This window comes from Esox lucius, chromosome 15 (assembly GCF_011004845.1).
Source record: "Esox lucius isolate fEsoLuc1 chromosome 15, fEsoLuc1.pri, whole genome shotgun sequence".
Taxonomy (NCBI): domain Eukaryota; kingdom Metazoa; phylum Chordata; class Actinopteri; order Esociformes; family Esocidae; genus Esox; species Esox lucius.
Genome location: NC_047583.1, coordinates 267,443 through 295,194, shown reverse-complemented (window position 1 = coordinate 295,194; position 27,752 = coordinate 267,443). Strand labels below are relative to the sequence as shown.

The 27,752-nt window shown below is 43.5% G+C and overlaps 1 protein-coding gene across 7 annotated transcripts in view; it reads left to right on the top strand.

The window, feature by feature from the left end:
- Positions 1 to 27,752, top strand: part of kif26ba (kinesin family member 26Ba) — a 163,823-nt gene that overhangs the window by 76,177 nt on the left and 59,894 nt on the right. For 6 of the 7 annotated variants that reach the window (XM_029125599.2, XM_029125598.2, XM_029125600.2 and 3 more), the window contains one exon: positions 23,919 to 24,105. In XM_029125599.2, coding sequence (XP_028981432.2) covers positions 23,919 to 24,105 — 187 coding nt within the window. Of the gene's footprint in view, positions 1 to 15,837; positions 16,354 to 23,918; positions 24,106 to 27,752 lie in introns of those variants that run through there. The other variant, XM_029125603.2, reaches the window with a different exon arrangement.

Genomic DNA, 27,752 nt, shown 5'->3' with positions numbered 1-27,752 from the left:
CATGGTATAGGCCTCTGCTTAATGACAGCATATAGGTGGTAAAGCCACTCTACTTTATGACAGCATATACATGGTATAGCCCCTCTGCTTAATGACAGCATATATGTGGTAAAGCCACTCTACATTATGACAGCACATAAGTGGTAAAGCCACTCTAATTAATGACAGCATATATGTAGTATAGCCCCTCTGCTTAATGACAGCACATAAGTGGTAAAACCACTCGACTTTATGACAGCACATATGTGGTAAAGCAACTCTACTTCATGACACATATGTGGTAAAGCCACCCTACTTTATGACAGCATATAACTGTTAAAGACACTCTAATTAATGACAGCATATACATGGGAAAGCCCTCTACCTTATGACAGCATATAATTGGTAAAGTTATATTGCTCTGTACAGTTCTATTTTACAAATGTATTTTCAAATGTTCTGTTCAGCTCTTCTGTTCACCTATCCTTTTCTACTATGTTTTATTCAGCTGTTCTGTTCTACTATGTTATGTTCAGCTGTTCTGTTCTACTATTATGTTCTGCTGTTCTGTTCTATTATACTGTTCTGCTATGTTCTATTAAGTTTATTTTATGTAAACATACTCTCTGCTTATCTGCCAATCAGTCTTATACTGGGTCACTGTTTCCATAATAGAATGTCCTGAAAATGGCATGGTGAGCTAGCTACAGGAAAGATATTCTGAATTCAGAACACACACATGCACACGCGCATCCACACACACACACACACACACACACACACACACACACACACACACACACACACACACACACACACACACACTGTACCTATGAGGTATAGCACTCCTTTACCCTAGATATTGTATTTATTTTTCTCCCTCTGGGGGTGGTTATTGATTCCTGTTTTTTTCCATATGTCTATATCAATCTGCCTGCATGATTCTGTGTGTCTGTGTGAGTGATTTATGGGTCTCATAGTCTTGTGTAGAGACCGTGTTCAAGCTGTCAAATGGGTGAGAAGAGAAGGAGGTCCTAAATCATGAGGAGCTGCATGCGTGCACACCCCCCACCACACACACACATCTGGATGACATTCCACACACACACACACACACACACCCCCCACACACACACACTCACACACTCACATCTGGATGACGTTCCACACACACATATGTTAGCTGTAAGTCGCTGTTTTTATGGTACAGGTGTCACGACCTGTTTGTCTAGAATAAGTGTGTGTCTGTTTGTGTGTGTGTGTATATGAGCTAGAGGTAGTGAAGCTGTCCAAACCGCCAGTATGATTTTCCATCTCTACAATGTAAGATCCTTTGTGATGTCTCTCTCTTCACATCCTCTTCCTGTCCCCTACTATCATCCCTCTCATCCCCCTCCTGTCCTCTACTATCATCCCTCTCCTCTCATCCCCCTCCTGTTCTCTCACATCCCTTTTCCTTCATCTCATCTCCTTGTATCTCTACTCGTCTCCTCTCCTCTCACATATCTCTACTTCTCTCATCTCTTCTTCTCTCCTCTCTTTCCCTCTCCTCTAATCTTCTCTCCTCTCTTTCCCTGTCCTCCCATCCCTCTCATCTTCTCACCTGTTGTTGGCTGAACACTGATAGTTTGAAAAGAGGTGATGGAGATCACTTGTGTAGTGAGGTCACATGTAATAACACACAGACAATGAAAGAGCTGTCTTCCCATTTCAAGGGGCTTGTTCAACACACCTGCACTCTATCCCTTCCACCACTACACCCCTCTAACCCTAACCCCACCCCTCTAACCCTAACCCCACCCCTCTAACCCTAACCCCACCCCTCTAACCCCACCCCTCTAACCCTAACCCCACCCCTCTAACCCACCCCTCTAACCCCACCCCTCTAACCCTAACCCCACCCCTCTAACCCTAACCCCACCCCTCTAACCCCACCCCTCTAACCCTAACCCCACCCCTCTAACCCACCCCTCTAACCCCACCCCTCTAACCCCACCCCTCTAACCCTAACCCCACCCCTCTAACCCCACCCCTCTAACCCTAACCCCACCCCTCTAACCCTTACCCTCTAACCCTAACCCTCTAACCCCACCCCTCTAATCCTAACCCCTCTAACCCTAACCCCACCCCTCTAACCCTAACCCCACCCCTCTAACCCTAACCCTCTAACTCTAACCCCACCCCTCTAACCCTTACCCTCTAACCCTAACCCTCTAACCCTAACCCCACCCCCCTAACCCTAACCCCACCCCTCTAACCCTTACCCTTTAACCCTAACCCCACCCCTCTAACCCTAACCCTAACCCTAACCCTAACCACCCCTCTAACCCCACCCCTCTAACCCCACCCCTCTAACCCTAACCCCACCCCTCTAACCCTTACCCTCTAACCCTAACCCTCTAACCCTAACCCCACCCCTCTAACCCTAAATACCCCACCCTCTCCCCCTTTAACCTCCACCCTCTCCCCCTTTAACCTCCACCATCTCCCCCTTTAACCTCCACCATCTCCCCCTTTAACCTCCACCATCTCCCCCTTTAACCTCCACCATCTCCCCCTTTAACCTCCATCCTCATCTTCTTCAACCTTCACATCTTCTCCCCATTCTATCTGTTTCTTGTTTTCTGGGTTTTTTGATTGGGTGTCTGTATAAATACTTTTTGTAACATTTAATTTATTGATCACTTTAACCAAATTGATTCTAAACACAAATAAATACATTTCTGATTGTGTGTTGTGAGGTGTGTGTGTATGAGTGAGAGGCTACATCAGTAACAGTGAATATACATTTAGTAGCAAGGCAGAGGACCATCTATCCTTCTGGAACATCCTCCCGAGGACCAGTGGCTGGGGAATGGAGAGCAAGGGTTATGTTTATGAGATGTGTGTGTGGTGGGGGGGTGTATTTGTGTAACAATCGCTGATGGAGTTGAGACTACATGCCTGGGTGGAGGACTTTAGGTGGAGGCAGGGGTCTCAAGCAGTACAACGTGTGTGTGTGTGTGTGTGAGTGAGTGTGTGTGTGAGTGTGTGTGTGTGTGTGTGTGTGTGAGTGTGTGAGTGTGTGAGTGTGTGTGTGTGTGTGTGTGTGTGTGAGTGACTGATAGATAGAGAGAGAGAGGAGAGAGAGAGAGAGAGATAGTGAGCAGTTTACACCATTTATACCAAGCCTAATAACTGTTTGCCCATGCCATGATTTATTTGAAAACATCTTGTGAAAGGCATTCAACAAAACTAACATTCTTGTTCTACCCAGATTGCTGCTAGTTTACAGTGTTATGTATATTGTGGCTTTATGTTATTATTATTTTCTGTCTTATATATTTGCTTATATTCTCTTCTTAATTCTCACTACGTTTGTTGTCGGGTTCCATGTCTCAAGAATTTCGTTGTGCAGGGTGCCGCTGTGTTGTTTGGTGCATTTGACAAATAAAACTTGTTCATCTGGAGCAACCAATAACACCATGTTTATTCCAGATTTTTCATCTACAGCAGTAATTACAGGAGGTGGACCAAATAATGGAAACACCTTGCAAAATCCCAGTTACTTTGAAATAACTAAACCATAATTACAATCACAGCTGCAAAGATCACATTACCATTGATTCCAAATTAGCAAGACATGTGCCCTACCTATGGAATAGGTTTAAAATTATTATGTTTTTTTCAGAGCAACATGAGGCAAATAACAGAGCTCCAAATAAGCACTGTTAAACATGGTGGTGGTCCGTTATATAAATGGGCAGCCATTTTGTGGGAGTGATTGGGTCTGATGATCGTATTACGACCAAGGAATACGAGGCCTTTTTACAAGACCAGGTGCACCCTATGGTTTAAACACTGTTCCCGCATGATGTTTTGATATTCGAGAATGATAAACACACTGCTAAACAAACTCAAGAGGGGTTTCATGAACACCAGGATGGTGTCATACATCTTCCATGGCCTCCCCAATCACCATATCTGAACCTTCATAGGACGTTGTGGAGCAAAGAGTGTCAATTCGATTTCGACATCCTTCATCCCTCAAAGAACTGGAGGCTCTTCTTTATGAGAAATGGTTCAGTATCACACTAGACAGTTCAGAACTTTTATGACAGCATTCCAAGAATAATTGGTGCTGTTCTGAGGGCAAAGGGAGGCCCTACTCCTGATTGGCTCCTTGATGTATTATTAGATGTTTCCGTTATTTTGTCCATCCCCATATCTATAATGTACATTCAGCCAAGAATGGGGAAAACAGGTGTATGTATGGAATGGGATCATGTAAACACGAGAGGGAGGGAAAGAGGAAGTCAAAAAGAGGAAGAGCAAGGTAGAAATAAGGAGAGAGAGGGAGAGAGAAGGAGAGAGAAGGAGAGAGAGGGAGAGAGAAGGAGAGAGAAGGGTGCAAATTGATTGGTGTCTGAGAGGAGTATATGAAAGCCTGTTGTCATCAGATGTTGCCGAGTATTGGTTTTGGGCAACATGCTCGGCTAGACACAACCTGAATACTATTAATGCTGGAAAGGAGGAATCGCACTGGATAATTGATTCTGGAGTATTACACACATACACAAACACCCAGCCCACATACACACACCCACACACCCCCCCAAACTCATTCACACACCTTCTCTGTCACACACATTCTCTGTCACACACCTTCTCTGTCACACACCTTCTCTGTCACACACATTCTCTGTCACACACATTCTCTGTCACACACATTCTCTGTCACACACCTTCTCTGTCACACACATTCTCTGTCACATACCTTCTCTGTCACACACCTTCTCTGTCACACACCTTCTCTGTCACACACATTCTCTGTCACACACATTCTCTGTCGTTCACTCTCCTCTACCTTTCTCTCTCTCTGTCAGTCCATTAATGCCAAACCTGCTCAATACAGGTACAGTAGAAAAGCAAGAAACAGCTACTGGGTTTCTTTTATAATTACAGGACAGGACACATTTAACTGATAGGTCTACTGTCTCTAAGGTTTTGTCTAAAAAATTCAGATTTTCTCCTCAGTTTGACAAATCTGGAAATTCTTTGAATTTCAGGAAATAAACGTCTCGTTGTGCCACTCTATAATAATTTAATGAACATCTCTCATTGTGCCAGTCTATAATAATTTAATAAACTCTTATAATCGTGCCAGTCTATAATAAGTTAATAAACATCTCTTATTGTGCCATTCTATTATATTTTGGTAAAATAAAGGTTTCAGTGCCTATTTTCATATTGATTAGGTGTGAACATCATGTTTATTGTGAAAAGGCCATTATCGTAAAAATTAACTTGTTCTTAATGTCTTAATGGCTAGCCTGTTTAACTACAGGTACACAAAAATGGTAGCCATTTAATTTATATAAATATTACATTATGTTGACTAAGACTAAGATTGCAACCTTTCCTGTTTCTTTCCACTTTTACCCAACATTTGTTTTCTTAATACAACACATTAATATTATCATATACCGATTATTAAGAACACATTGCAAAAAAAATCTTTAAAAGAACAAAAACATTTACCTATCTTTGAGGAAATATTTGCTTTAAATAAGTGAAATAATCTGCCAATGGAACACAGACAATTACTTGATATTTTCTAAAACCAAGCGGTATTATTTAATAAAACTTTACCTTTAGCTTAATTTCAGGATGGTTAGATTTTTTACCCGAAAACAAGATAAATATATTTGATGAGACATTATTTTTGCAGTGCAGTTAGATCTGGAAATAATTGGACACTGACAAGTTTTGTTTTGTCTGTTAACCAAAATATAATCATATATATAATTCGTATTGTAATGCGAATTATATTGGTACATATTAGTTACAGTTAAATAATAAATAATTAATATGGGATTTAAGTGCAGTCTCTCAGCTTTAATTTGAGGGTATTCACATCCAAATTGGAGGAAGGGTTTAGGAATTACAGCTCTTTAATATGTATCTCCTTCTTTTTCGAAGGGACCAAAAGTAATTGGACAATTGACTCAAAAGCTGTTTCATGGACAGGTGTGGCCTATTCCTTCATTATTTCTTCATCAATTAAGCATGTAGAAGGTCTGGAGTTGATTCCCGATGTGGCATTTACATTTGGAAGCTGTTGCAGTGAACCCACAACATGCGTCACGAGAGCAAATACAGAGGTTTCACCACAAGGTGCAAACCTTTCATAAGCCTCAAGGATAGAACATTTTGCCAAAAAACATTTAGATTTTGCCAAAAAACATTTAAAAAAGCCAGCCCAGTTCTGGAACAGTATTCTTTGGACAGATGGAACTACGAACAACCTGTACCAGAATGTATGGAAAAAACTATGGAGAAGACTTGGAACGACTCATGATTCGAAGCATACCACATCATCTGTAAAACACGCTGGAGGCAGTGTGATGGCATGGGCATGCATGGCTTCCAATGGCATTGGGTCACTAGTGTTTATTGATGATGTGACAGAAGACAAGCAGGTGGATGAATTCTGAAGTGTATAGGGATATATTGTCTGGTCAGGTTCTGCGAAAAAGATTGGACGGCGAATTTCAATACAGAAGGACAATGACCCAAAACATACTGCGAAAGCAACCCAGGAGTTTTTTATATTGAGTGGAATATTGTGCAATGGCAGTCAATCACCTGATCTCAATGCAATCAAGCATGGATTTCACTTGCTGAAGACGAAACCTAAGGCAGAAAGACCTATGAACAAACAACAACTGAAGACAGCTTCAGTAAAGGCCGGGCAAAGCATCACAAAGGAGGAAACCTAGCATTTGGTGAAGTCCATGCGTTCCAGACTTCAAGCAGTCATTGCCTGCAAAGGATTCTTGACAAAGTATTGAAAATTACATTTTACTTATGATTAATCCAATTACATTTGAGACCCTGAAATAAGGGGACTGTGTATGAAAATGGTTGCAATTCCTAAACGCTTCATTGGATATTTCTGTTCAACCCTGTGAATTAAAGCTGACAGTCAGTTGCATCTTGGTTGATTCATTTCAAATCCATTGTGGTGATGTTTGTCATGGCTGCTTGTAGATAGGAGATGTGGAGCAGAGTGAGGCTTAGTGAACATCCTTTAATTCCCTCACAGATCATAGCGAAGTACTGTATAATATGTACTATCATCACTAACAATTGTTATATACTATATAATATGTACTATCATCACAGATAATAGCTATATACTGTATAAGATGTTCTATCATCACAGATCATAGCTATATGGTTAGCTAAGCCTAACCCTAACCTGAGTGTGCCCAGCCTGTCAACCAATAGCTGTGATCAGAGAACAGGAACACCCTAACCCAACACTACACCAGTGGCATCTATCCCTAACCCAAAACTACAGCAGTGGCTTCTAACCCAACACTACACCAGTGGCTTCTAACCTTACGCTACACCAGTGGCTTCTAACCCAACACTACACCAGTGGCTTCTAACCTAACACTAACCCAACACTACACCAGTGGCTTCTTACTTAACACTACACCAGTGGCTTCTAACCCTAACACTAACCCAACACTACACCAGTGGTTTCTAACCCAACACTACACCAGTGGTTTCTAACCCAACACTACACCAGTGGCTTCTAACCCAACACTACACCAGTGGCTTCTAACCCTAACACTAAACAACACTACACCAGTGGCTTCTTACTTAACACTACACCAGTGGCTTCTAACCCTAACACTAACCCAACACTACACCAGTGACTTCTAACCCTAACCCAACACTACACCAGTGGTTTCTAACCCAACACTACACCAGTGGTTTGTCACGCTCACCTGGGTCAGAATCCCTGCAAAGCCTCCCTGGGTTCTAAATCTTTACGTTTTACTCTGTCACCTTGGTCTTAGATGATGACTTAGACCCCACCTACAAACACACACACACACACACACACACACAGCATCAGACCCTGAACTAACTACAACAGTTTTTGGGTGTTTTTGCACATTTCCAGGAAAAACAGATTAATTAATCAACCCTTAACAAAGTACCTGTGATTGGTGATTGCCATAGCAACACTGTCTCCTAGCAACATTCGCTTTTGTCCGTTTTTCTTTCATTGATCAGTTGATCATTTTTAATTCTATCAATGAATTTAATCAATCTTTTGGTTCAGGAGATAGCAGTTATGAGGGAAATATTTGTCTTATTTTTCATTTCTTTTGGCAAAATGCACACTGAATTGATAGAAGAGAAAGAAGAAAAGGTAGTGAGAAGAAGAGGGAGTGAGAAGAAGAAGAGAGAGATAGAAGAAGAGGGAGTGATACAAAGATGTAGAAAGAAGAAGAGGGAATGAGAAGAAGATGGAGAGTGAAGAGGAGGGATAGAGAAGAGGAGGGAGAAGGAAGAGGGGGGAGAGAGAAGAGGGGGGAGAGAGAAGAGGGGGGAGAGAGAAGAAGAGGGAGAGAGAAGAGGGGGAGAGAGAAGTGGGGGGAGAGAGAAGAGGAGGGAGAGAGAAGAGGGGGGAGAGAGAAGTGGGGGGAGAGAGAAGAGGAGGGAGAGAGAAAATAGAGAGAGACAGACAGAGAGGAAGAAAGTCTTTTTGACTGCCTGTCCATTAAGAAAAAACCCAGACAGGGAACATGTCAGACAGGGAACATGTTCAGTGAGATGGGCTTGAGTATATACAGCAGCTCTGTGATTTATTGTCCTGAGTAAAGGGCATCCAATGGTATGTATATAGTATAAACAACACTGCATATATAACCAATCATATTCTGTTTATCTATTTCCCGTACATTAACTACATTATTTACACATTGTTACAACAATGTAATATTTATCTGTTTATTTATTTTGCCTTGCATAATTTAACTTACATACTATAACATTACATTGCTACTAATCTTTTGAAATGTTTATCTGTTTGAAATGTATGAGCTGCACTTGCTTTGACAATATATACAAATGTTTCCCTTTTCAATAACACCCTATGAATTGAATTAAAGAGGCCAGAGAGAGAGATACAGAGAGAGAGATACAGAGAGAGAGAGGAGGAAAGACAGACAAAGAGAGAGGAGGCAATATGCTAATCAGTTGAAGTGACAGACGGGGGGAGTGAGAGAGTGAAAGAAAGACAAGGAAGAGAGTGATAAAGAGAGAGGGAGAAAGAGAGAGAAAGATAGGGAAAATGTGTTATACTGAACTTGGTGGGAGAATTTAGTTGTGACCAGTTGAGCAAATGATTGAATGAATCAATCAGAATGTCATGTGTTATGTGAGGCAGAATGCTGGAGAGAAAGGTAGAGGAAGAAGGTCAACAGACTCTCAATCTGGGGTTTTGAGGGCACTGATAATCACAAGGTGACATCACTATCTTATATAAGTAGTTAGATGTTATGGGTCAGTCACTGATAATCACAGCACAGCATGACAGAGTTCTCCAGATGACAGTAAGGTGACATCACTATCTTATATAAGTAATTAAATGTTATGGGTCAGTCACTGATAATCATAACACAGTATGACAACATGATGACATTACTAACTTACTTAAGAAAGGATTAGAGGTAAGAGGTTAGAGGTTAGGGGCAGAATGTCCTTCAACCCCATCTAGAGCTGTTAATAGAACATGTTTTTTGAATGGATTCAATTGCAATGAAAAAGTATAATAGAGAGGTGTTAGCTTGGTTCTGGAATTGAAGGTGAAATAGCAGATTGCTGAATCTGTTGAAGGAGGGGAGGTTAGTAATGTGTGTATGTTTGTGAGTGTAGTTTGTGTTTGTGTGTGTAGTGTGTGTTGTTTCTGCGGTAAGGAGGGGAGCGAGGCTGTTCAGGTGGTTTCCATGGGGACAGGTTGAAGGAGGGATGGTGCCCTGCCTCTTTTATGCTCTCTGTCAGTCAGTAATCTCAGTGGAGGGTTTTTGCTTCCCTGAGCATGGAGACATAGTGTGTTATCCAACTGATCAAATACATTAGTACCTCATATGAGTCACCTCAATTATTTACAGTTGGAACTCTCCTATCTGATCTTTATGTAAATAAAATCAGACTTGGTTTTCAGTTCTTCTCTATGACTTACTTCCTCACCACGGCTGCTACTCTTCCCCTCTCCCGCCCCTCTCTCTTCCCCTCTCCCTCTCCTCTCTCTTCCCCTCTCCCGCCCCTCTCTCTTCCCCTCTCCCGCCCCTCTCTCTTCCCCTCTCCCGCCCCTCTCTCTTCCCCTCTCCCGCCCCTCTCTCTTCCCCTCTCCCGCCCCTCTCTCTTCCCCTCTCCCGCCCCTCTCTCTTCCCCTCTCCCGCCCCTCTCTCTTCCCCTCTCCCGCCCCTCTCTCTTCCCCTCTCCCGCCCCTCTCTCTTCCCCTCTCCCTCTCCTCTCTCTTGCCCTCTCCCGCCCCTCTCTCTTCCCCTCTCCCTCCTTATATTTATTGCAGTGCTCACATAGAAGGTTTGTGTTTGTACCTTACTGAAATTAAAAAGTATAGTGGAAAGGAGCGATGGGAAGAGAGATATGAGAGTCAGACATGAAGAGAGAGGCAGTACAGGCCAGTGGAGTTGTGTAAAGGTTTTGGTATAAAACTCAGTCCACCTTATACAGCAGAGGACGTGTGTGTGTGTTCAGGACGTGTGTGTGTGTGTGTGAACTCGCGCCTGTGTGCTTTCAGGCTATGTGATTGGTGGTGATTGAGTAAGCCTTAAACCCCAAGGCCTTATGGGTAAAACACACACCCTACAGAGAAACACAAAACAGACAGTGGAGAGAGAGGAAGAGAGTTGGAGAGTGAGGAAGACAGTGGGAGAGTGAGGAAGAGAGTGGGAGAGAGAGGAAGAGAGTGGGAGAGTGAGGAAGACAGTGGGAGAGAGAGGAAGACAGTGGGAGAGTGAGGAAGACAGTGGGAGAGAGAGGAAGACAGTGGGAGAGAGAGGAAGAGAGTGGGAGAGTGAGGAAGACAGTGGAAGAGAGAGGAAGACAGTGGGAGAGTGAGGAAGAGAGTGGGAGAGTGAGGAAGAGAGTGGGAGAGAGAGGAAGACAGTGGGAGAGTGAGGAAGACAGTGGGAGAGTGAGGAAGACAGTGGGAGAGTGAGGAAGACAGTGGGAGAGTGAGGTGTTTGAGATGAGAAACAAAGAGGGAATGAGAATGAGGGGAAGAAAAGAGGGACACATTTATAAAGAAAGGGCGTTGAAAATGTGCATTTTGGGGATATTGACATGTTGAGTAAATGAATCATGCTGGCATGGTAATGATTTTTTTCTGTAGCTGTTATCTACCTGTAACGGAGTTTAATGTGAGCGTAACTTGAATAGGAAATTAATTCAAGCATTTTAAGGCCAATTAGGGTTTGAGTAGGTGATATCTGCTCTTCATTGTACTGATGTGCATTCATACCCCTTAAAAACTAAATAGTGTCAAACCTTGGAACTGTTCTCTGCCAGCATCTAACTGTTCACTTGGTTTATATGCCTCTGGGCATGTTACAGAGAAGAGTCACAATGAGGATGTCCTTTTCACTGATTGCTCACAAGATTCACTTGGGTTTTGTGGCTTGGCACTGCTTCTGCTGTCCTCGTCTCTCTCAGTTTGTGCAAAACACTCTCATCAACTACCTTCATTCGCACTCAATGAATTGGGTTTTATACTGTTAAAAACCCACAGCACTGTGTCGACATTACCCTATTTATTTTATCTACATCAGGTAACAGATCAGGCAGGAGGAAAGGGGCTGGTGTCATTGGCCCTCATTTATCATTCTTGCGTAGAAACGGGCGTATATGTTGGCGTAAGATTTTGCTTACACTCCTCTCATCGCCTGATTTATGAAACTGTGCGTACCTTTGAAATCCAGGTGTACGCAATACCTTCCCTTGATAAATGCCGCGGATGAAAACAATTGTCATTAGAATAACACGCCCCTATATATTCAAGTCTCCGCTTCCCCCACGCCCTCATTTTACGCCATGGACACACGGAAGACGGCAAAAAAGAGAAACTTCTCTGACGTGGAGATTGAGACGATCACCAGGGAGGTAGAAAGAAATAAAATTGTTTCATTTGGCAGTTTAAAAAGCGGAATAAAAGATGATGATGTGATGTGGAGTACCATTCATTCACATTAATAACTGCATGACAATTTGTAATATTCGTCTTATTATTTCATGATATTTATCAATGACGTTTATTGTTATTTAGAAGAAGAATGTCATTATTATTATTATTTCTATTATTGTCTAAAAGAAGAAGAATGTAATTTTTATTATTTTGTCAGTCTGAATTATATTTTGGTAATTCAAAGCCTTTTATTACTGAACCCAGTCCATGCGCAACTGCCGGGCCTAACCCTGAAACGTCATGTAAAGCGCACAGACTCGCATCTGAAGGAATACATATAAGTCAAATGCTTTGGTAAAGTCACACAAATGAAACCTTGAAGTCCATGTTGCACAAAAATAAACACTGAAGTTTGTAATTATGTTGTTGTTTTTTTTACAGTAGGTCATAATATATCACATCTTTTAGTTTGTCAGTGCGTTAGGATTTTCTTTTCTGCGCTGTTAAGGTTTCATTTCTCTCCGCCATGTCCATGTGCAATATTTTGTTGTCATCCATCCACCAAAGATCACTCCAAATATAACTATTAATACTGTTTTATTTTCAGTTTACATCTCTGCACTGGCATAACATCAGTGCACGAGGGAACTGCAGCAGGGGCTGAGTATACGGCTACACATTTTTTACTTGAGACAGGTCAAAATAAAAGTCCCGTCCCTTCACACATGCGCACAATTAACTCTTGCACAATTTTGGGTATACAACAGTCAGTATCATAATTAAACAACATAATATAACATAAATGATGAGAACATATAACACAACATGCGCATTTCCGCACTAACTCAAAACGTGCGTACACCACCTCCTGAGCTGGCGTAGGATTTGAGAGTGCCGTACGCCAACGTCCATATTGATAAATCTCAGTCACCGTGGTTTTGGGTGTACGCCAGGTGTACGCTGGAAATTTGGTGTACGCACTTTTGATAAATGAGGGCCATTGAGCTGCCTCAGTCAGAGAGTAGGATTGTGGCTCCTGCTGGATTTCCCTCAGGCCTACACAATATTTGTTCGGCACAGTCGGAGAATTCCCTGCTGATACATCATGGACGGTTGACTGATACTGAAGAAGCAGCAGAGCATCTCCAAGCGGATTGGCCCATTTACCATGTGTCTCCACCTCAGCGTAAACAGTCACAAGAACTGTGTCTCCCCTGATTTTCTGGATGAGCTGACAACTACCTGTTGCTGTGATGATCTGGGCTGGGGAGAATTGGAGCTGGATGTCAGAGAGCAGATGGGGCATCATACATCCCCAGTGGACGTGAAGCTAGTTGGCTACGTAACGCAGAGTGCCAAGCATTTCATTCACTTCCAAATGTGTTTTGTAAACACACAGGAATAATGATGAAAACAGGACTTGACCAACTGGAAAAAGGAACATGTTCCCTAAGAGCAGGGCTGTCTGTCTGTGATGACCAACAGGAAACAGGAACATGTTCCCTCAGAGCAGATCTGTCTGTCTGTGATGACCAACAGGAAACAGGAACATGTTCCCTCAGAGCAGGGCTGTCTGTCTGTGGTGACCTATGGTGCAATTCTTAAGTACCAACAGTAAAGAGACCTCTTTTGAATGGTTTTCTCATTTGCTTTATCCAAGGTTTTCTTTATATCCCCAAGTTTAATGGTAAAAGTTGAATATTTTTAAATATAGCTCATGTCTGCAATCATTATCATAATGGTGAGTGACCATCTGCTGTTTCTGATATGAAAAATCAAAAAATGTAATATTACCTGGGCCTGCAGGCAAATAGGGTGTGCCGGGCCGGGCCACATCCCCTAGGACAAGGCAGGACTGAGCAATTATAACAGAGAGAGAATGGAGAGAAGAGAGGATGGAGTAGTGAGGGAAGAGAGAAGAGAGAGTGGGGGAAACTGAGGAAAGAGGGAAGAAAAAGGTAAGAGATGCTTGGCAATGTGGGTAGTTTGACTTACGGCTTGTTGGGCCCTGTCCAGGGCCTCCCCCGGATAGGCCCACAGTGTCACTGGACCCCCCTGTCTCAGCCCCAAGGTTTTACACTGCGTTATTACTGTGCCGGAGGAGTAGGGTCAGCTCTCCTTCTCCACTGTAAATCCTTGTAAATCTAAGGAATGCACTCTCAAAATGTTGTTGTCTCCTGCTCCGTTTAAACTTAGGAGGACATGAGGTCTTGGCCCACACCTCCTGAGTACCCAGCTCTAAAGACTCGTTACTGCCCCTGTCCAAAGTCCTCCTGGTTGTGTTGCAGATCAAGACGATACCTGACGATTCCAGCTGCCACTCTGCTGACCCCCCCCCCCCGACCTGGATTAAGTTTTATTGACTCTGGACACAGCCCTTATGCATTTATTCATTATTGCAACTTGTTCTCTTAAAATGTTCACCCAGCAAAGAGGACTTGTTATCCCTTGATTCCTCTCTGGGTTTCTTCCTAAATTTGGCCCCTCTTAGGTAGTTTTTTCAAGCCACTGTGCTTCAACACTGTTGTTGTTTGCTGCTTGGAGTTTCAGGCTGGGTGTTTTGTAAAAGCACTTTGTGACAGCTGTTGGTGTAAAAAGGGCTTTATAAATTAATGTGATTGATTGATTGATTGAAATGAAGAGAGGAGAGACAGAAGGATCAAAAGCAAGAGAGGGAGGTCAGATAAGAGAAGAGGCAGCACCCACTCCTGTGCTCTCAGCCTATGTGATTGTTGGTGATTGAGTAAGCCTTTACCCCCTAGGCCTGATGGGTAAAAACCAACAACCTACAGAGAAACAGAACACAGACAGTGGAAGATGAGGAGAGGTTTTTGAGATGAGGAACAGAGAGGGATGGTTATGAATCAAATCAAATCAAATGTATTTATAAAGCCCTTTTTACAACAGCAGTTGTCACAAAGTGCTTTACAGAGACACCCGGCCTTATGAAGAAAGGAAGTTGAGAAAAGCATCTTGGGGATATTGACAGATTCAGTAGATGAATCATCTTTATAACCATTTGTTACCAGTGGTGGTTGGAACCACTATCAATAATGAATCATGAAACATACTGTTGGTTGCATATACTCAGACAGGAGGTATTCTTTCACTGGTTCAAATGCTTAAAACTAGAAACATCAGGTTTCATTGGACCTCCTTTTCTTTTAAGGGCTTTTTACATAAAATGTGTATACTATTGAAAAAGTAATGATGTAGTTCCTTTATGAAGGTTGTGGGTGTCATTAGATTACAAAAAGTTTAATTACAAATACATTTATATTATGTAAATATTTTATGTTACCATAGGCTGAGGATATCTGTTATGTTCATTTCTAAGGAAAACTGGGCATACTAGAAAACTAGATTTTGTTTACAATAATACCCAAATATTTTTTTCTTTTATTTAACCGGGGGGACACATTGAGAACTGGGAACACAATCAAACAAATGGCACGTAAATATAAATACATATAAAACATGCAAAAATACACAGACATACGCAATTAGTTCAAACATACACATTAGTCAATATAAAACTCCTTAGCCATTAAAGCGAACCGACACAAAGGCAATAATGTTGCATTTTCACTGGTGCTTTACCCGGTACCAGGTCTACATCACTGATTTATGCTAAAGATGTAGATCTGTTTTGACTGTAGGTTTGGTACCAAAGACTTAGGGAGGGGCTCAGGTGGGGAAGGAGGAGTAAATTATCAATGTGATTTGGTTTTCCGGTTACGAAAAATAATAAGGTGATATTGTTCTGGTAGTAAAACAAAATAAACAATAATGTCATGCTCAGTTTGTTTATAACATGGCTTTTGAACCTGAGTAATATACTAATTTCTTCCTCAAACAGTCTTCCTCAGACCGGCTCCTTCTCCACCTACACTTGTGACACTGTAACTGTAAGCCAGTTTATTCAGGATTTGGAAGAATTCTGAGGTAATTTTGTGTTACAGGTTCTGCAGGCCGTTTTTATATTGAGTCAATGGCATCGTACCAACTTCGGTTGTTCATACTGTTTCCATTGTGAGTCTTTGCTTCGCTGTACTGTTGCTTTATTTTCTTTATTTTATCAGGAATCGGTTTGCTAGATTGGATGAAAACCATCACGAGATAGTCACAAAACTTTAAGTCACCAACCAAGCACATGCATCAGAGCTAAGATCTATTAACAACTTTAATAATACAGTATATCATGATAAACAGTGTTTGCTCCTAATCTGGGCCATGGATCCTCCACCAGGACTGAAGGAAGCCTCACTGCCACCGGCTCTCCCCAAGTTGATGCGCCAAGCCAGGGGCAGGTGATGTCTGCCCAGCAATGGAGGTTTTTTCCAAGCGACCACAGAGTCAAGGAGTGCCTTCTGGATCTAATGGTAGACAGACACTCTCCCCTCCAGCGACTCTCTGACTCTCTGAAACGAATATGAAATAAGACAGGATATAAAAACAATGTAAAAGGTAAATTGAGTAAAACGATAAAATCAATAAAATAAAATTTCAGACTCCATCAAATCAAAAGCAGAAGTGGAGGTACAGGTGGTGGTTGTGGTGAGGGTAGTGGTGGTAGCAGTGGTGGTTGTGGTGGTAGCAGTGGTGGTTGTGGTGATGTTGGGGTAGTGATAATGGGGTGGTGCTGGTGGTGGTGGTCAGGGTAGTGGTAGTGGTGGTGGTGGTGGGGTGGTTGTGGTGATGTTGGGTGGTGGTGGTGGGGGTGGTCGGTGGTGGTGATGATGGGGTGGGGGTAGTAGTGGTTGTGATGGTGATGATGGGTGGTGGTGTTGGGGTAGTGGTGGTGATGATGGGTGGTGGTGGTGTTGGGGTAGTGGTGGTGGTGGTGTTGGGTTAATGGTGGTGGTCAGGGTAGTGGTAGTGGTGGTGGTGGTGGGGTGGTTGTGGTGATGTTGGGTGGTGGTGGTGGGGGTGGTCGGGGTGGTCGGGGTGGTGGTGGTGATGATGGGTGGTGGTGGTGGTGATTATGGGGTGGGGGTAGTAGTGGTTGTGATGGTGATGATGGGTGGTGGTGTTGGGGTAGTGGTGGTGATGATGGGTGGTGGTGGTGTTGGGTTAATGGTGGTGGTCAGGGTAGTGGTAGTGGTGGTGGGGTGGTTGTGGTGATGTTGGGTGGTGGTGGTGGGGGTGGTCGGGGTGGTCGGGGTGGTGGTGGTGATGATGGGTGGTGGTGGTGGTGATTATGGGGTGGGGGTAGTAGTGGTTGTGATGGTGATGATGGGTGGTAGTGGTGGGGGTGGTCGGTGGTGGTGATGATGGGGTGGGGGTAGTAGTGGTTGTGATGGTGATGATGGGTGGTGGTGGTGTTGGGGTTGTGATGATGGGGTGGTGATGTTGATGATGGTGGTGGTTGTGGTGATAATGGGGTGGTGCTGGTGGTGGTGATGATGGGTGGTGGTGGTGAGGATGGGTGGTGGTGGTGTTGGGGTAGTGGAGGTGGTGGTGTTGGGTTAGTGGTGGTGGTGGTGTTGGGGTATTGGTGGTGATGATGGGTGGTGGTGGTGAGGATGGGTGGTGGTGGTGTTGGGGTAGTGGAGGTGGTGGTGTTGGGTTATTGGTGGTGGTGGTGTTGGGTTAGTGTTGGTGGTGGTGATGATGGGTGGTGGTGGTGGGGGTAGTGGTGGTGGTGTTGGGGTAGTAGTGGTGGTGATGATGGGTGGTGGTGGTGTTGGGGTAGTGGTGGTGGTGGGGTAGTGGTGGTGGTGTTGGGGTAGTGGTGGTGGTGGTGTTGGGTTAGTGGTGGTGATGGTGATGATGGGTGGTGGTGGTCGGGGTAGTGGTGGTGGTGTTGGGTTAGTGGTGGTGTTGGGGTAGTGGAGGTGGTAGGGTAGTGGTGGTGGTGTTGGGGTAGTGGTGGTGGTGGTGTTGGGTTAGTGGTGGTGATGGTGATGATGGGTGGTGGTGGTCGGGGTAGTGGTGGTGGTGTTGGGTTAGCGGTGGTGGTGATGATGGGTGGTGGTAGTGGCGGCAGTGGTGTTGGTGGTGGGAATGGTGGTAGTGGTGGTGGTATTAGTAGTGATGGTAGTGGTAGTAATGGTGGTGGTGGTATTAGTAGTGATGGTAGTGGTAGTAATGGTGGTGGTGGTATTAGTAGTAATGGGGGTAGATGGGGTGGTGGTGGTAGCAGTACTAGTAGTAGTAGTAGTAGTGGTGGTAGTGGTAGAAGCGGTAGTGGTAGTGGTGGTGCTGGTGGGATTGGTGGTGGTGGTTGTGGTAGGATTGGTAGTGGTGGAGGGATTGGTGGTGGTGGTGGTAGAGGCCGTAGAAGTGCTATAGGTGGTAGTGATGGTAGTGGTAGTAATGGTGGTGGTATTAGTAGTAGTGGTGGTAGATGTGTTGATTGTAATGGTGATGTTAGTGGCAGTAGTGGTGGTATTAGTAGTTTTGGTGGTGGTGGTGGTAGCAAGCAAGTTTATTTATGTAGCACAATTCGAACATAGAAACAATTCAAAATAATTGCCTTACAAGAAACAAGAAAAGCTTAGTTCAGCCGTCTCTCGCAATAAGATGGGATGTTGTCGTCACTGGATTTAAACCTGGGTCTCCCATGTGAAAGGCTGCGTCTTTAACCAATACACCACAAATCTATAACCATGCTGAGTGTTGGTATAGCGTCCTGATGTTAGATCATTTTTAGAAGCATTGTGCTAAACTGACTAACGTTTCTTATTAAGTTTACCTCCACCACAAATAGCATCTATGAACTGTATGGCTTTTGCAACTATCCATTTTAACAGCTTATTAGCCAGTAATAGGCCTAGTAGTATCTACTAACTTACTACTTGGAATAGTCATAAGAATTGAGGAATTGCTAGCGAGACTGGAGATGAACTTTACACTGCCAAAGCTATTTCAACAATGCTCGTTTTCCATTTGTGAATGACTTTGATACAATAACAATCAATATAGGTGACTGACTTTTTCATCCAGAACCCACTGTCAAACTACTGAAGTTTGCAGATAACCCTACAGTCATCGGCCTCATCCGGAATGGTGACAAGTCTGCCTACAGACGAGAGGTTGAACAGCTGGTCCTCTGGTGTGGTCAGAACAACCTGGAGCTTAACACGCTCTAAACTCTGGAGATGACTTTGGACTTCAGGAGGAATCCCCCGACTCTGCCCCCATTACAACAGCCCTGTGTCTGTAGTGGAATCCTTCAGGTTTCTGGGATCCACTATCTACCAGGATCTAAAGTGGGTGCCCAACACAGACACCATCATCAAAAAGGCCCAGCAGAGGGTGTATTTCCTGTGCCAGCTTAAGAAGCTTAACCTGTCCAAGGAGCTGCTGATCCACTTTTACACAGCCATCATCCAGTCTGTTCTCTGCACGTCCATCACTGTTTGGTTTGGATCTGCCATGAAACAGGAAAGGAACAGACTAGAACGGACAGTCAGAACTGCGGAAAAGATCAATGGTGCCAACTGCCCTCAATCCAGGACTTATACAAATCCAGAGTCAGTAAAAAGGCAGGAAACATCACTGTAGATCCATCATACCCTGGATACAACCTGTTCCAGCCCCTCCCCTCTGGTAAGCGCTACAGAACACTGTATGCCAAAACGAACAGACACAGGAACAGTTTCTAGCCACAGTCCATAACTCTGGTGAACAGTCAACTTCAGACACTTAGTGCCAGGAACAATCCCTGTATAACAACCCAGTAACTCTGACCCGAACATCCACCTGTCTACTACTTATTACTTTGTCATCCTGTAATTCAGTGCTGTTCATACTGTACACTCACCTAAAGGATTATTAGGAACACCTGTTCAATTTCTCATGAATGCAATTATCTAAACAACCAATCACATGGCAGTTGCTTCAATGCATTTAGGGGTGTGGTCCTGGTCAAGACAATCTCCTGAACTCCAAACTGAATGTCAGAATGGGAAAGAAAGGTGATTTAAGCAATTTTGAGCGTGGCATGGTTGTTGGTGCCAGACGGGCCGGTCTTGAGTATTTCACAATCTGCTCAGTTACTGGGATTTTCACGATAGAAGAGCAACTTTGACTGAAATAACCACTTGTTACAACCCAGGTATGCAGCAAAGCATTTGTGAAGCCACAACACGCACAACCTTGAGGTCGGATGGGCTACAACAGCGGAAGACCCCACCAGGTACCACTCATCTCCACTACAAATAGGAAAAAGAGGTTACAATATGCACGAGCTCACCAAATTTGGACAGTTGAAGACTGGAAGAATGTTGCCTGGTCTGATGAGTCTCGATTTCTGTTGAGACATTCAGATGGTAGAATCAGAATTTGGCGTAAACAGAATGAGAACATGGATCCATCATGCCTTGTTACCACTGTGCAGGCTGGTTGTGGTAGTGTAATGGTGTGGGAGATGTTTTCTTGGCACACTTTAGGCCCCTTAGTGCCAATTGGGTATCGTTTAAATGCCACGGCCTACCTGAGCATTGTTTCTGACCATGTTCATCCCTTTATGACCACCATGTACCCATCCTCTGATGGCTACTTCCAGCAGGATAATGCACCATGTCACAAAGCTCGAATGATTTCAAATTGGTTTCTTGAACAAGACAATGAGTTCACTGTACTGAAATGGCCCCCACAGTCACCAGATGTCAACCTAATAGAGCATCTTTGGGATGTGGTGGAACGGGAGCTTCGTGCCCTGGATGTGCATCCCACAAATCTCCATCAACTGCAAGATGCTATCCTATCAATATGGGCCAACATTTCTAAAGAATGCTTTCAGCACCTTGTTGAACTTAGAATTAAGGCAGTTCTGAAGACGAAAGGGGGTCAAACAGTATTAGTACGGTGTTCCTAATAATCCTTTAGATGAGTGTATATATACTGTATATATCATATCCACCTACCTCATGTACATTACACATGCATAAAAATACTTATTTATTTATTCCAGCATCTTTTGCACTTTGCTCCAATACACTATATATACAGCTCTGGAAAAAATAACTCATAGGTATGTGTTTGAGTAAAATTAACAGTTTTGTTTTATTCTACAAACTACTGATAACAATACTCCCACATTCCAAATTAAAATATTGTCATTTAGAGTATTTATAGTGCCTTGCAAAAGTATTTTTCGTGTTTTGTTGCCTCACAACCTGGAATTAACATGTATTGTTTGAGGATTTGCATCATTTAATTTACAGAACATGCCCACAACTTTGAAGATGTTTTATTTATTTTTTATTGTGAAGCAAACAACAAATAGGACAAAATAACTGAAAAAGTCTAAGTAACTATAACTATTAATATAACTAACTAATAACTATTCACCCCCCTAAAGTCAATACTTTGTAGAGCCACCATTTGCGGCAATCACAGCTCCAAGTTGCTTTGGATAAGTCTCTATGAGCTTGCCACCTCTTGCCACTGGGATTTTTGCCCATTCCTCCATGCAAAACTTCTCCAGCGCCTTCAAGTTGGATGGTTTGCGCTTGTGAACAGCAATCTTTAAGCCTAAACACAGATTTTCTATTGGATTGAGGTCTGGGCTTTGACTAGGCCATTCCAACACATTTTCATGTTTCCCCTTAAACCACTCAAGTGTTGCTTTAGCAGTGTGTTTGGGGTCATTGTCCTGCTGGAAGGTGAACCTCCATCCTAGCCTCAAATCAAGCACAGAGTGGTACAGGTTTTGCTCAAGAATATCCCTATATTTAGCACCATCCATCTTTCCCTCAACTCTGACCAGTTTCCCAGTCCTGGCTGCTGAAAAACATCCCCACAGCATGATGCTGCCACCACCATGTTTCACTGTGGGGATGGTATTCTTTGGGTGATGTGATGTGTTAGGTTTGCGCCAGACATAGCGTTTTCTTTGATGGCTGAAAAGTACATTTTTTGTCTCATCAGACCAGAGCACCTTCCTCCATAATTTTTTGGAGTCTCCCACATGCCTTTTCGCAAACTCAAAACGTGCCATTTAGTTTTGAGTTTTCCTCCATAATTTATTTGAGTCTCTATGGTCCAAACCTTATGGTCTTTTACTAACTTCAGCCTGACTCTTCTTTGCTTCTCATTGATGAAGGGCTTTTTTCTAGCTCTGCACAACTTCAGCCCTGCCCCTAGAAGCCTGTTTCAAACTGTCCTCGCTGTGCATTTCACCCCAGCTGCTGTTTGACGTTCTTTTTGTAGGTCACTTGATGTCATTCTACGGTTGTTGAGTGACATTCTAATGGTTATTTCGGTCAGTGGACAGTCGTTTTCGCCCTCTGCCAGTCTGTAGCTTTGTTGTCCCCAATATTTGTTGCTTGACCCTGCTCTTATGAACCGCCGTCTTTGACATTTTCTGGATGGAAGCAACCTGACACTCACTGTATCCCTCTGCCAGTATAGCCAGAATTGAACCCTTCTTTTCCTCACTCAAAGCTTTTCTTTTCAACTCGTTTGTCATGCTGAATAGTTATTTTTTCATTCAAATTACCTTTGAGGTACCACTGTTTTTGCCATCCAGGTGGTTCTGTTGCAAAAGGATAGTGATGACCAGAGCAGTGGTTTTTATACTTTTCCTCGTTAAATTAGATTTGGTTCAGGTAATCACCTAATCAGTACCTCATTAAGTAAAATGAGGTGTGCCTGTGTTGGAATTTAACAGATACTGGAATGGAATGGCTGCCATACATGCAGAGATGTTGATTCAAGAAAAAATAGGAGTGGTCTCTTAATTTCTTCCAGAACCGTCATTATGTACATAATAATACCTGCACTAGAAGCTTCAATCCAGCATCCTTTGTACTCTGCTCATTGCACTACTGTCTCATCTGTTTTACTATGTTGTTGTTCTGGTTTATAGTGTACATATCTGTACTGTATACTGCAGTCAGTGATTCTTGCTGAGTGTTCTTTGTTTAAGCACATCATGAGCATGTATAATACAGAGTCAAATTCCTCGTATGTGTACACATACCTGGTGAATAAAACAGATTCTGATCCTGATTCTTAAGTGCAAAAGACAAAAGAATTGTGGAAACCCCTCCCCTTTTACTGCGCAAGAGGTTGTGAACTACTTTATATTACCCCAAAAAGCATGCACAGATGCGTACTTTGAAAATCCACCAGAAATAGTCACAATATAACCGTAAACAATTTGCTTCTGAAGGTTGCGGCCAGCAAAGTTTTTGTCTATCGTGAAAAAATCCTAATGCATAATTTGGTTGACTGTGGCAAGGCTCAAACATCGGCCCCCTGCATGGGAGTCCACATCTGTAACCACTACACTATTTAACCGGGGTAGTCAGTCAGTCAGTCATTCACTCACTAATTTACTCACTTACTCATTCACTTAGAGACATTCGCTCTTCTTCCGCTTACGCGGTTCGGCAGAAAAGACAAATATAAAAATACAATAGAAAAAAAACAAATAGAGGTGGTGGTGATGGGATTGGTAATTGTGTGATTGGTAATTGTGGGATTGGTGTTGGTAGTGGTGGTGGTGGGATTGGTAATTGTGGGATTGGTGTTGGTAGTGGTAGAGGCGGTAGTGGTTGTGGGATTGGTAATTGTGGGATTGGTGTTGGTAGTGGTAGAGGCGGTAGTGGTGGTGGTGATGGGATTTGTGTTGGTGGGATTTTTAGTGGTGGTAGTAAGAGGCTGTAGTGGCAGTAGTGGAGATGGGATTGATGGTGCTGGTGGGATTGTTGGTGGTGGTGGTTGAGTCGATAGTGGCTGTAGCGGTGGTAGTAGTGGTGCTGGTATTTCATATATCTGTCTTGGAGATCAGGGAAGAACCATCCTGTTTCTCTCTCTCTACCTGTCGATCTCCCTCTCTGTCTTTCTATCTGTTAATCAGTAATAGATGGATACTGGTCTATAAACAGTTGTGGTTGAATATCTCCCCCTCTCATCTCTCTCTTTCCCCTTCTCTTCTCCCCCTCTCCTCTCCCCACTGGCTTCCCTTTACCCTCACCCCTCACCCCTCTAGAGCTGCCCAGAAGTTGAACCTTTCATCAAAGAAGAAGAAGCAACGCCCCATGCCTCCTCCTCTGGTGTGTGACCCCCCTCTGTTCCCAACCAATTTCAGTGGGACTCTGCAGACTGCCCCCCCCCCTGCCCCCCCCTGCCTGCTACGGGCCGCTACCAAGGTCAAAGACACCCCAGGATTGGGCAAGGTAGGAATACACACACTGCCTTGTTCTTGCACATACACCCACACCCTGGCACTTTGATACAGTACTGTAGCCTGAGGAATTGAAACGGTGACATTTTCATTTTCCAGAGTAAAAATGTCACCCCTCCTTCCTATGGAGAATAGATCCCTCCTACTGTGGCCTTTTCATAACATACACACACATACACACACATTTCTTTGACTCCTCTGATCAGTGACAGGAAACGAGAGCAAGTAGCGAGATAGGATAGGGGACCAACATTAACATACCAGCAATATACCCCCAGACAGTGAACAGAGGATGGGAGTGTAGACTTCAGTGTGTCAGGCTCTCCCTGCTGTACATGGCAGCTACAAGATGGAGACATTAAGCACAGGCACCCAGGGACATCAGTTATGGAAGGCAAATGTCATGAGCACATGGATATGCATTTTGAGTGTGTGTGTGTGGGGGGGGGTGGATTATATCGACGAAGGAAATTAAACAGCGTCTCCTTATCTTTAGACATACTTAAAGGGCCCTAAAGGGGGAGGATTAGGAGCTGTGTTGGTTTCTGATCCTCAGATTGCTGGCTCCCCTACCTGGTTTGGTTCTCAGACTACTGGTTGCTCTACCTAGTTTGTGATCCTCACGCTGCTGGCTGCTCTACCTGGTTTGTTTCTCACCCACACACACACTCTAACACACACAAAAACAGAAACACATTCTGTTGCGAGAGGTAACCTTGAGAGAAATTGCTGCCAAAAATATTTTTAATTGCTGTCTCAGACTACAGACATCACTTCACAGCCAGATGTGGTGTGTGTGTGTGCATTCATCATGTGTTATGCATGTGTGTTTGTTTGAGTGTTTTTGCATGCATGTTCAGTAAAGGAATTCAATAAGTGTGGTGGGTAAAATATGAACAATGTCAATATTAACAGGCATGCGGTTGAACTATGAGATGGATAAACAGATTGAATATAGGCAGGAGAGAACCGGACCAACTGGACAATGAAGATACAGTGACAGAGAGGCACAAAGAGAAATGGAAAGGAAGAGAAGGAGAGAGAATGGAGAGGGAGAATGGAGATGGAGGGAGAATGGAGAGAGAATGGAGAGAGAATGGAGAAGGAGAATGGATGGAGAGACTGGGGGTCAGCAGGAGGTTTGTCTCTGTGTGTAGAATGTACACTAATTGCATAGTTAGTTGTGTCCCTCCCCCTTTGGAATGGCCTCTTGTGTTCTATTATTGGAAGGAGGGGAGGGGATTATTGGAAGGAGGGGAGGGGATTATTGGAAGGAGGGGAGGGGATTATTGGAAGGAGGGGAGGGGATTATTGGAAGGAGGGGATGGGATTATTGGAAGGAGGGGAGGGGATAATTGGAAGGAGGGGTTTCTATGCTGTTAATCATCAAGGTGATCTGGAATCCTGCAAATACTGTGTGTGGCTGCCTGTTTGAGTGTCAGTGTGTAAGTGTTTGTATTAGTTTCCATAATTTAAAGCCTCACATTTGTTCGATTTTGGCTTAACTGGTCTCCATACTTACTGGCAACAGCCAGCAATGGGACTCTATAAAACCCCAGAAGGGTGACAGACACACAGACAGCTCCTGTTAGTGACCTTCTGGATCAGATTTCTATCTTATCACATCCTCAGTTATGATAAAAGTGCAACAGACTGAAAAATAGAATGAGAGAATGACAGACATTTAATTTTGGTTTCCAATTCTGTTAGTTCTTACACTCACCTAAAGGATTATAAGGAACACCTGTTTAATTTCTCATGAATGCAATTATCTAAACAACCAATCACATGGCAGTTGCTTCAATGCATTTAGGGGTGTAGTCCTGGTCAAGACAATCTCCTGAACTCCAAACTGAATGTCAGAATGGGAAAAAAAGGTGATTTAAACAATTTTGATCGTGGCATGGTTGTTGGTGCCAGACGGGCCGGTCTGAATATTTCACAATCTGCTCAGTTACTGGGATTTTCACGCACAACCATTTCTAGGGTTTACAAAGAATGGTGTGAAAAGGGAAAAACATCCAGTATGCGGCAGTCCTGTGGGCGAAAAATGCCTCGTTGATGCTAGAGGCCAGAGGAGAATGGGCTGACTGATTCAAGCTGATAGAAGAGGAACTTTGACTGAAATAACCACTCGTTACAACCGAGGTATGCAGCAAAGCATTTGTGAAGCCACAACACGCACAACCTTGAGGCGGATGGGCTACAACAGCAGAAGACCCGACCGGGTACCACTCATCTCCACTACAAATATGAAAAAGAGGCTACAATTTGCACAAGCTCACCAAAATTGGACAGTTGAAGACTGGAAGAATGTTGCCTGGTCTGACGAGTCTCGATTTCTGTTGAGACATTCAGATGGTAGAGTCAGAATGAGAACATGGATCCATCATGCCTTGTTACCACGGTGCAGGCTGGTGGTGGTGGTGTAATGGTGTGGGGGATGTTTTCTTGGCACACTTTAGGCCCCTTAGTGCCAATTGGGCATCGTTTAAATGCCACGGCCTACCTGAGCATTGTTTCTGACCATGTCCATCCCTTTATGACCACCATGTACCCATCCTCTAATGGCTACTTCCAGCAGTATAATGCACCATGTCACAAAGCTCGAATCATTTCAAATTGGTTTCTTGAACATAACAATGAGTTCACTGTACTGAAATTGCCCCCACAGTCACCAGATGTCAACCCAATAGAGCATCTTTGGGATGTGGTGGAACGGGAGCTTCGTGCCCTGGATGTGCATCCCACAAATCTCCATCAACTGCAAGATGCTATGCTATCAATATGGGCCAACATTTCTAAAGAATGCTTTCAGCACCTTGTTGAATCAATGCCACGTAGAATTAAGGCAGGTCTGAAGGCGAATGGGGGTCAAACACAGTATAAGTATGGTGTTCCCAATAATCCTTTAGGTGAGTGTATATCTTGTATAATTTCAACTTGTTTCCCATGCTACTAAATTCATTTCAGAAAGAATGCGGAAAAACTAAACGGCAGGCAGAGAGACAGGCCACAAAACAAAACAGAAAAATTACTCAAGGGCTGAACAGGACTGGGCAGGCTGAATAGAGGGCTAAGAAGACACAGGTGAAAACAATAATGACAGGAGGACAAGCTACATTCAAAAACGGACAAAAACCAAACAGAACAGGCTACATTCAAGGACAACGGCAAAAACAAAACAGAACCTCACAGTCAGACGACATGGTGTTCATTTCTTCATCAGACGACATGGTGGACCTACATTCACACAGCTTCTTAACTGAGACCTGATTTCCAATAATTTCCTAAATAAAAGTTCTACATTCAGGGAGCAGAAAAATTTGCATAGAAGGAACATATTAGAAAATTATGCACAGAAATTATACATTTTCAGTGGGCTGTCCAGAACTTTATAAGTAGAGAGAGAGCAATGGTAGAGAGAATGGACATCAAAGACAACGAAAGATGTTTTACCAGTCTGCTCTCCCTTCACCAAGTAGTAATGAGAGACAGTCAGGAGAGACTGAGAAACAGACTGAGGGACAAAGTGAGGGACAGCGAGAGAGAGTGAGAGACAGTGAGGACAGAGTGAGAGACAGAGTGAGGACAGAGTGAGAAACAGAATTAGGGACAGAGTGGGACAGATTGAGAGAG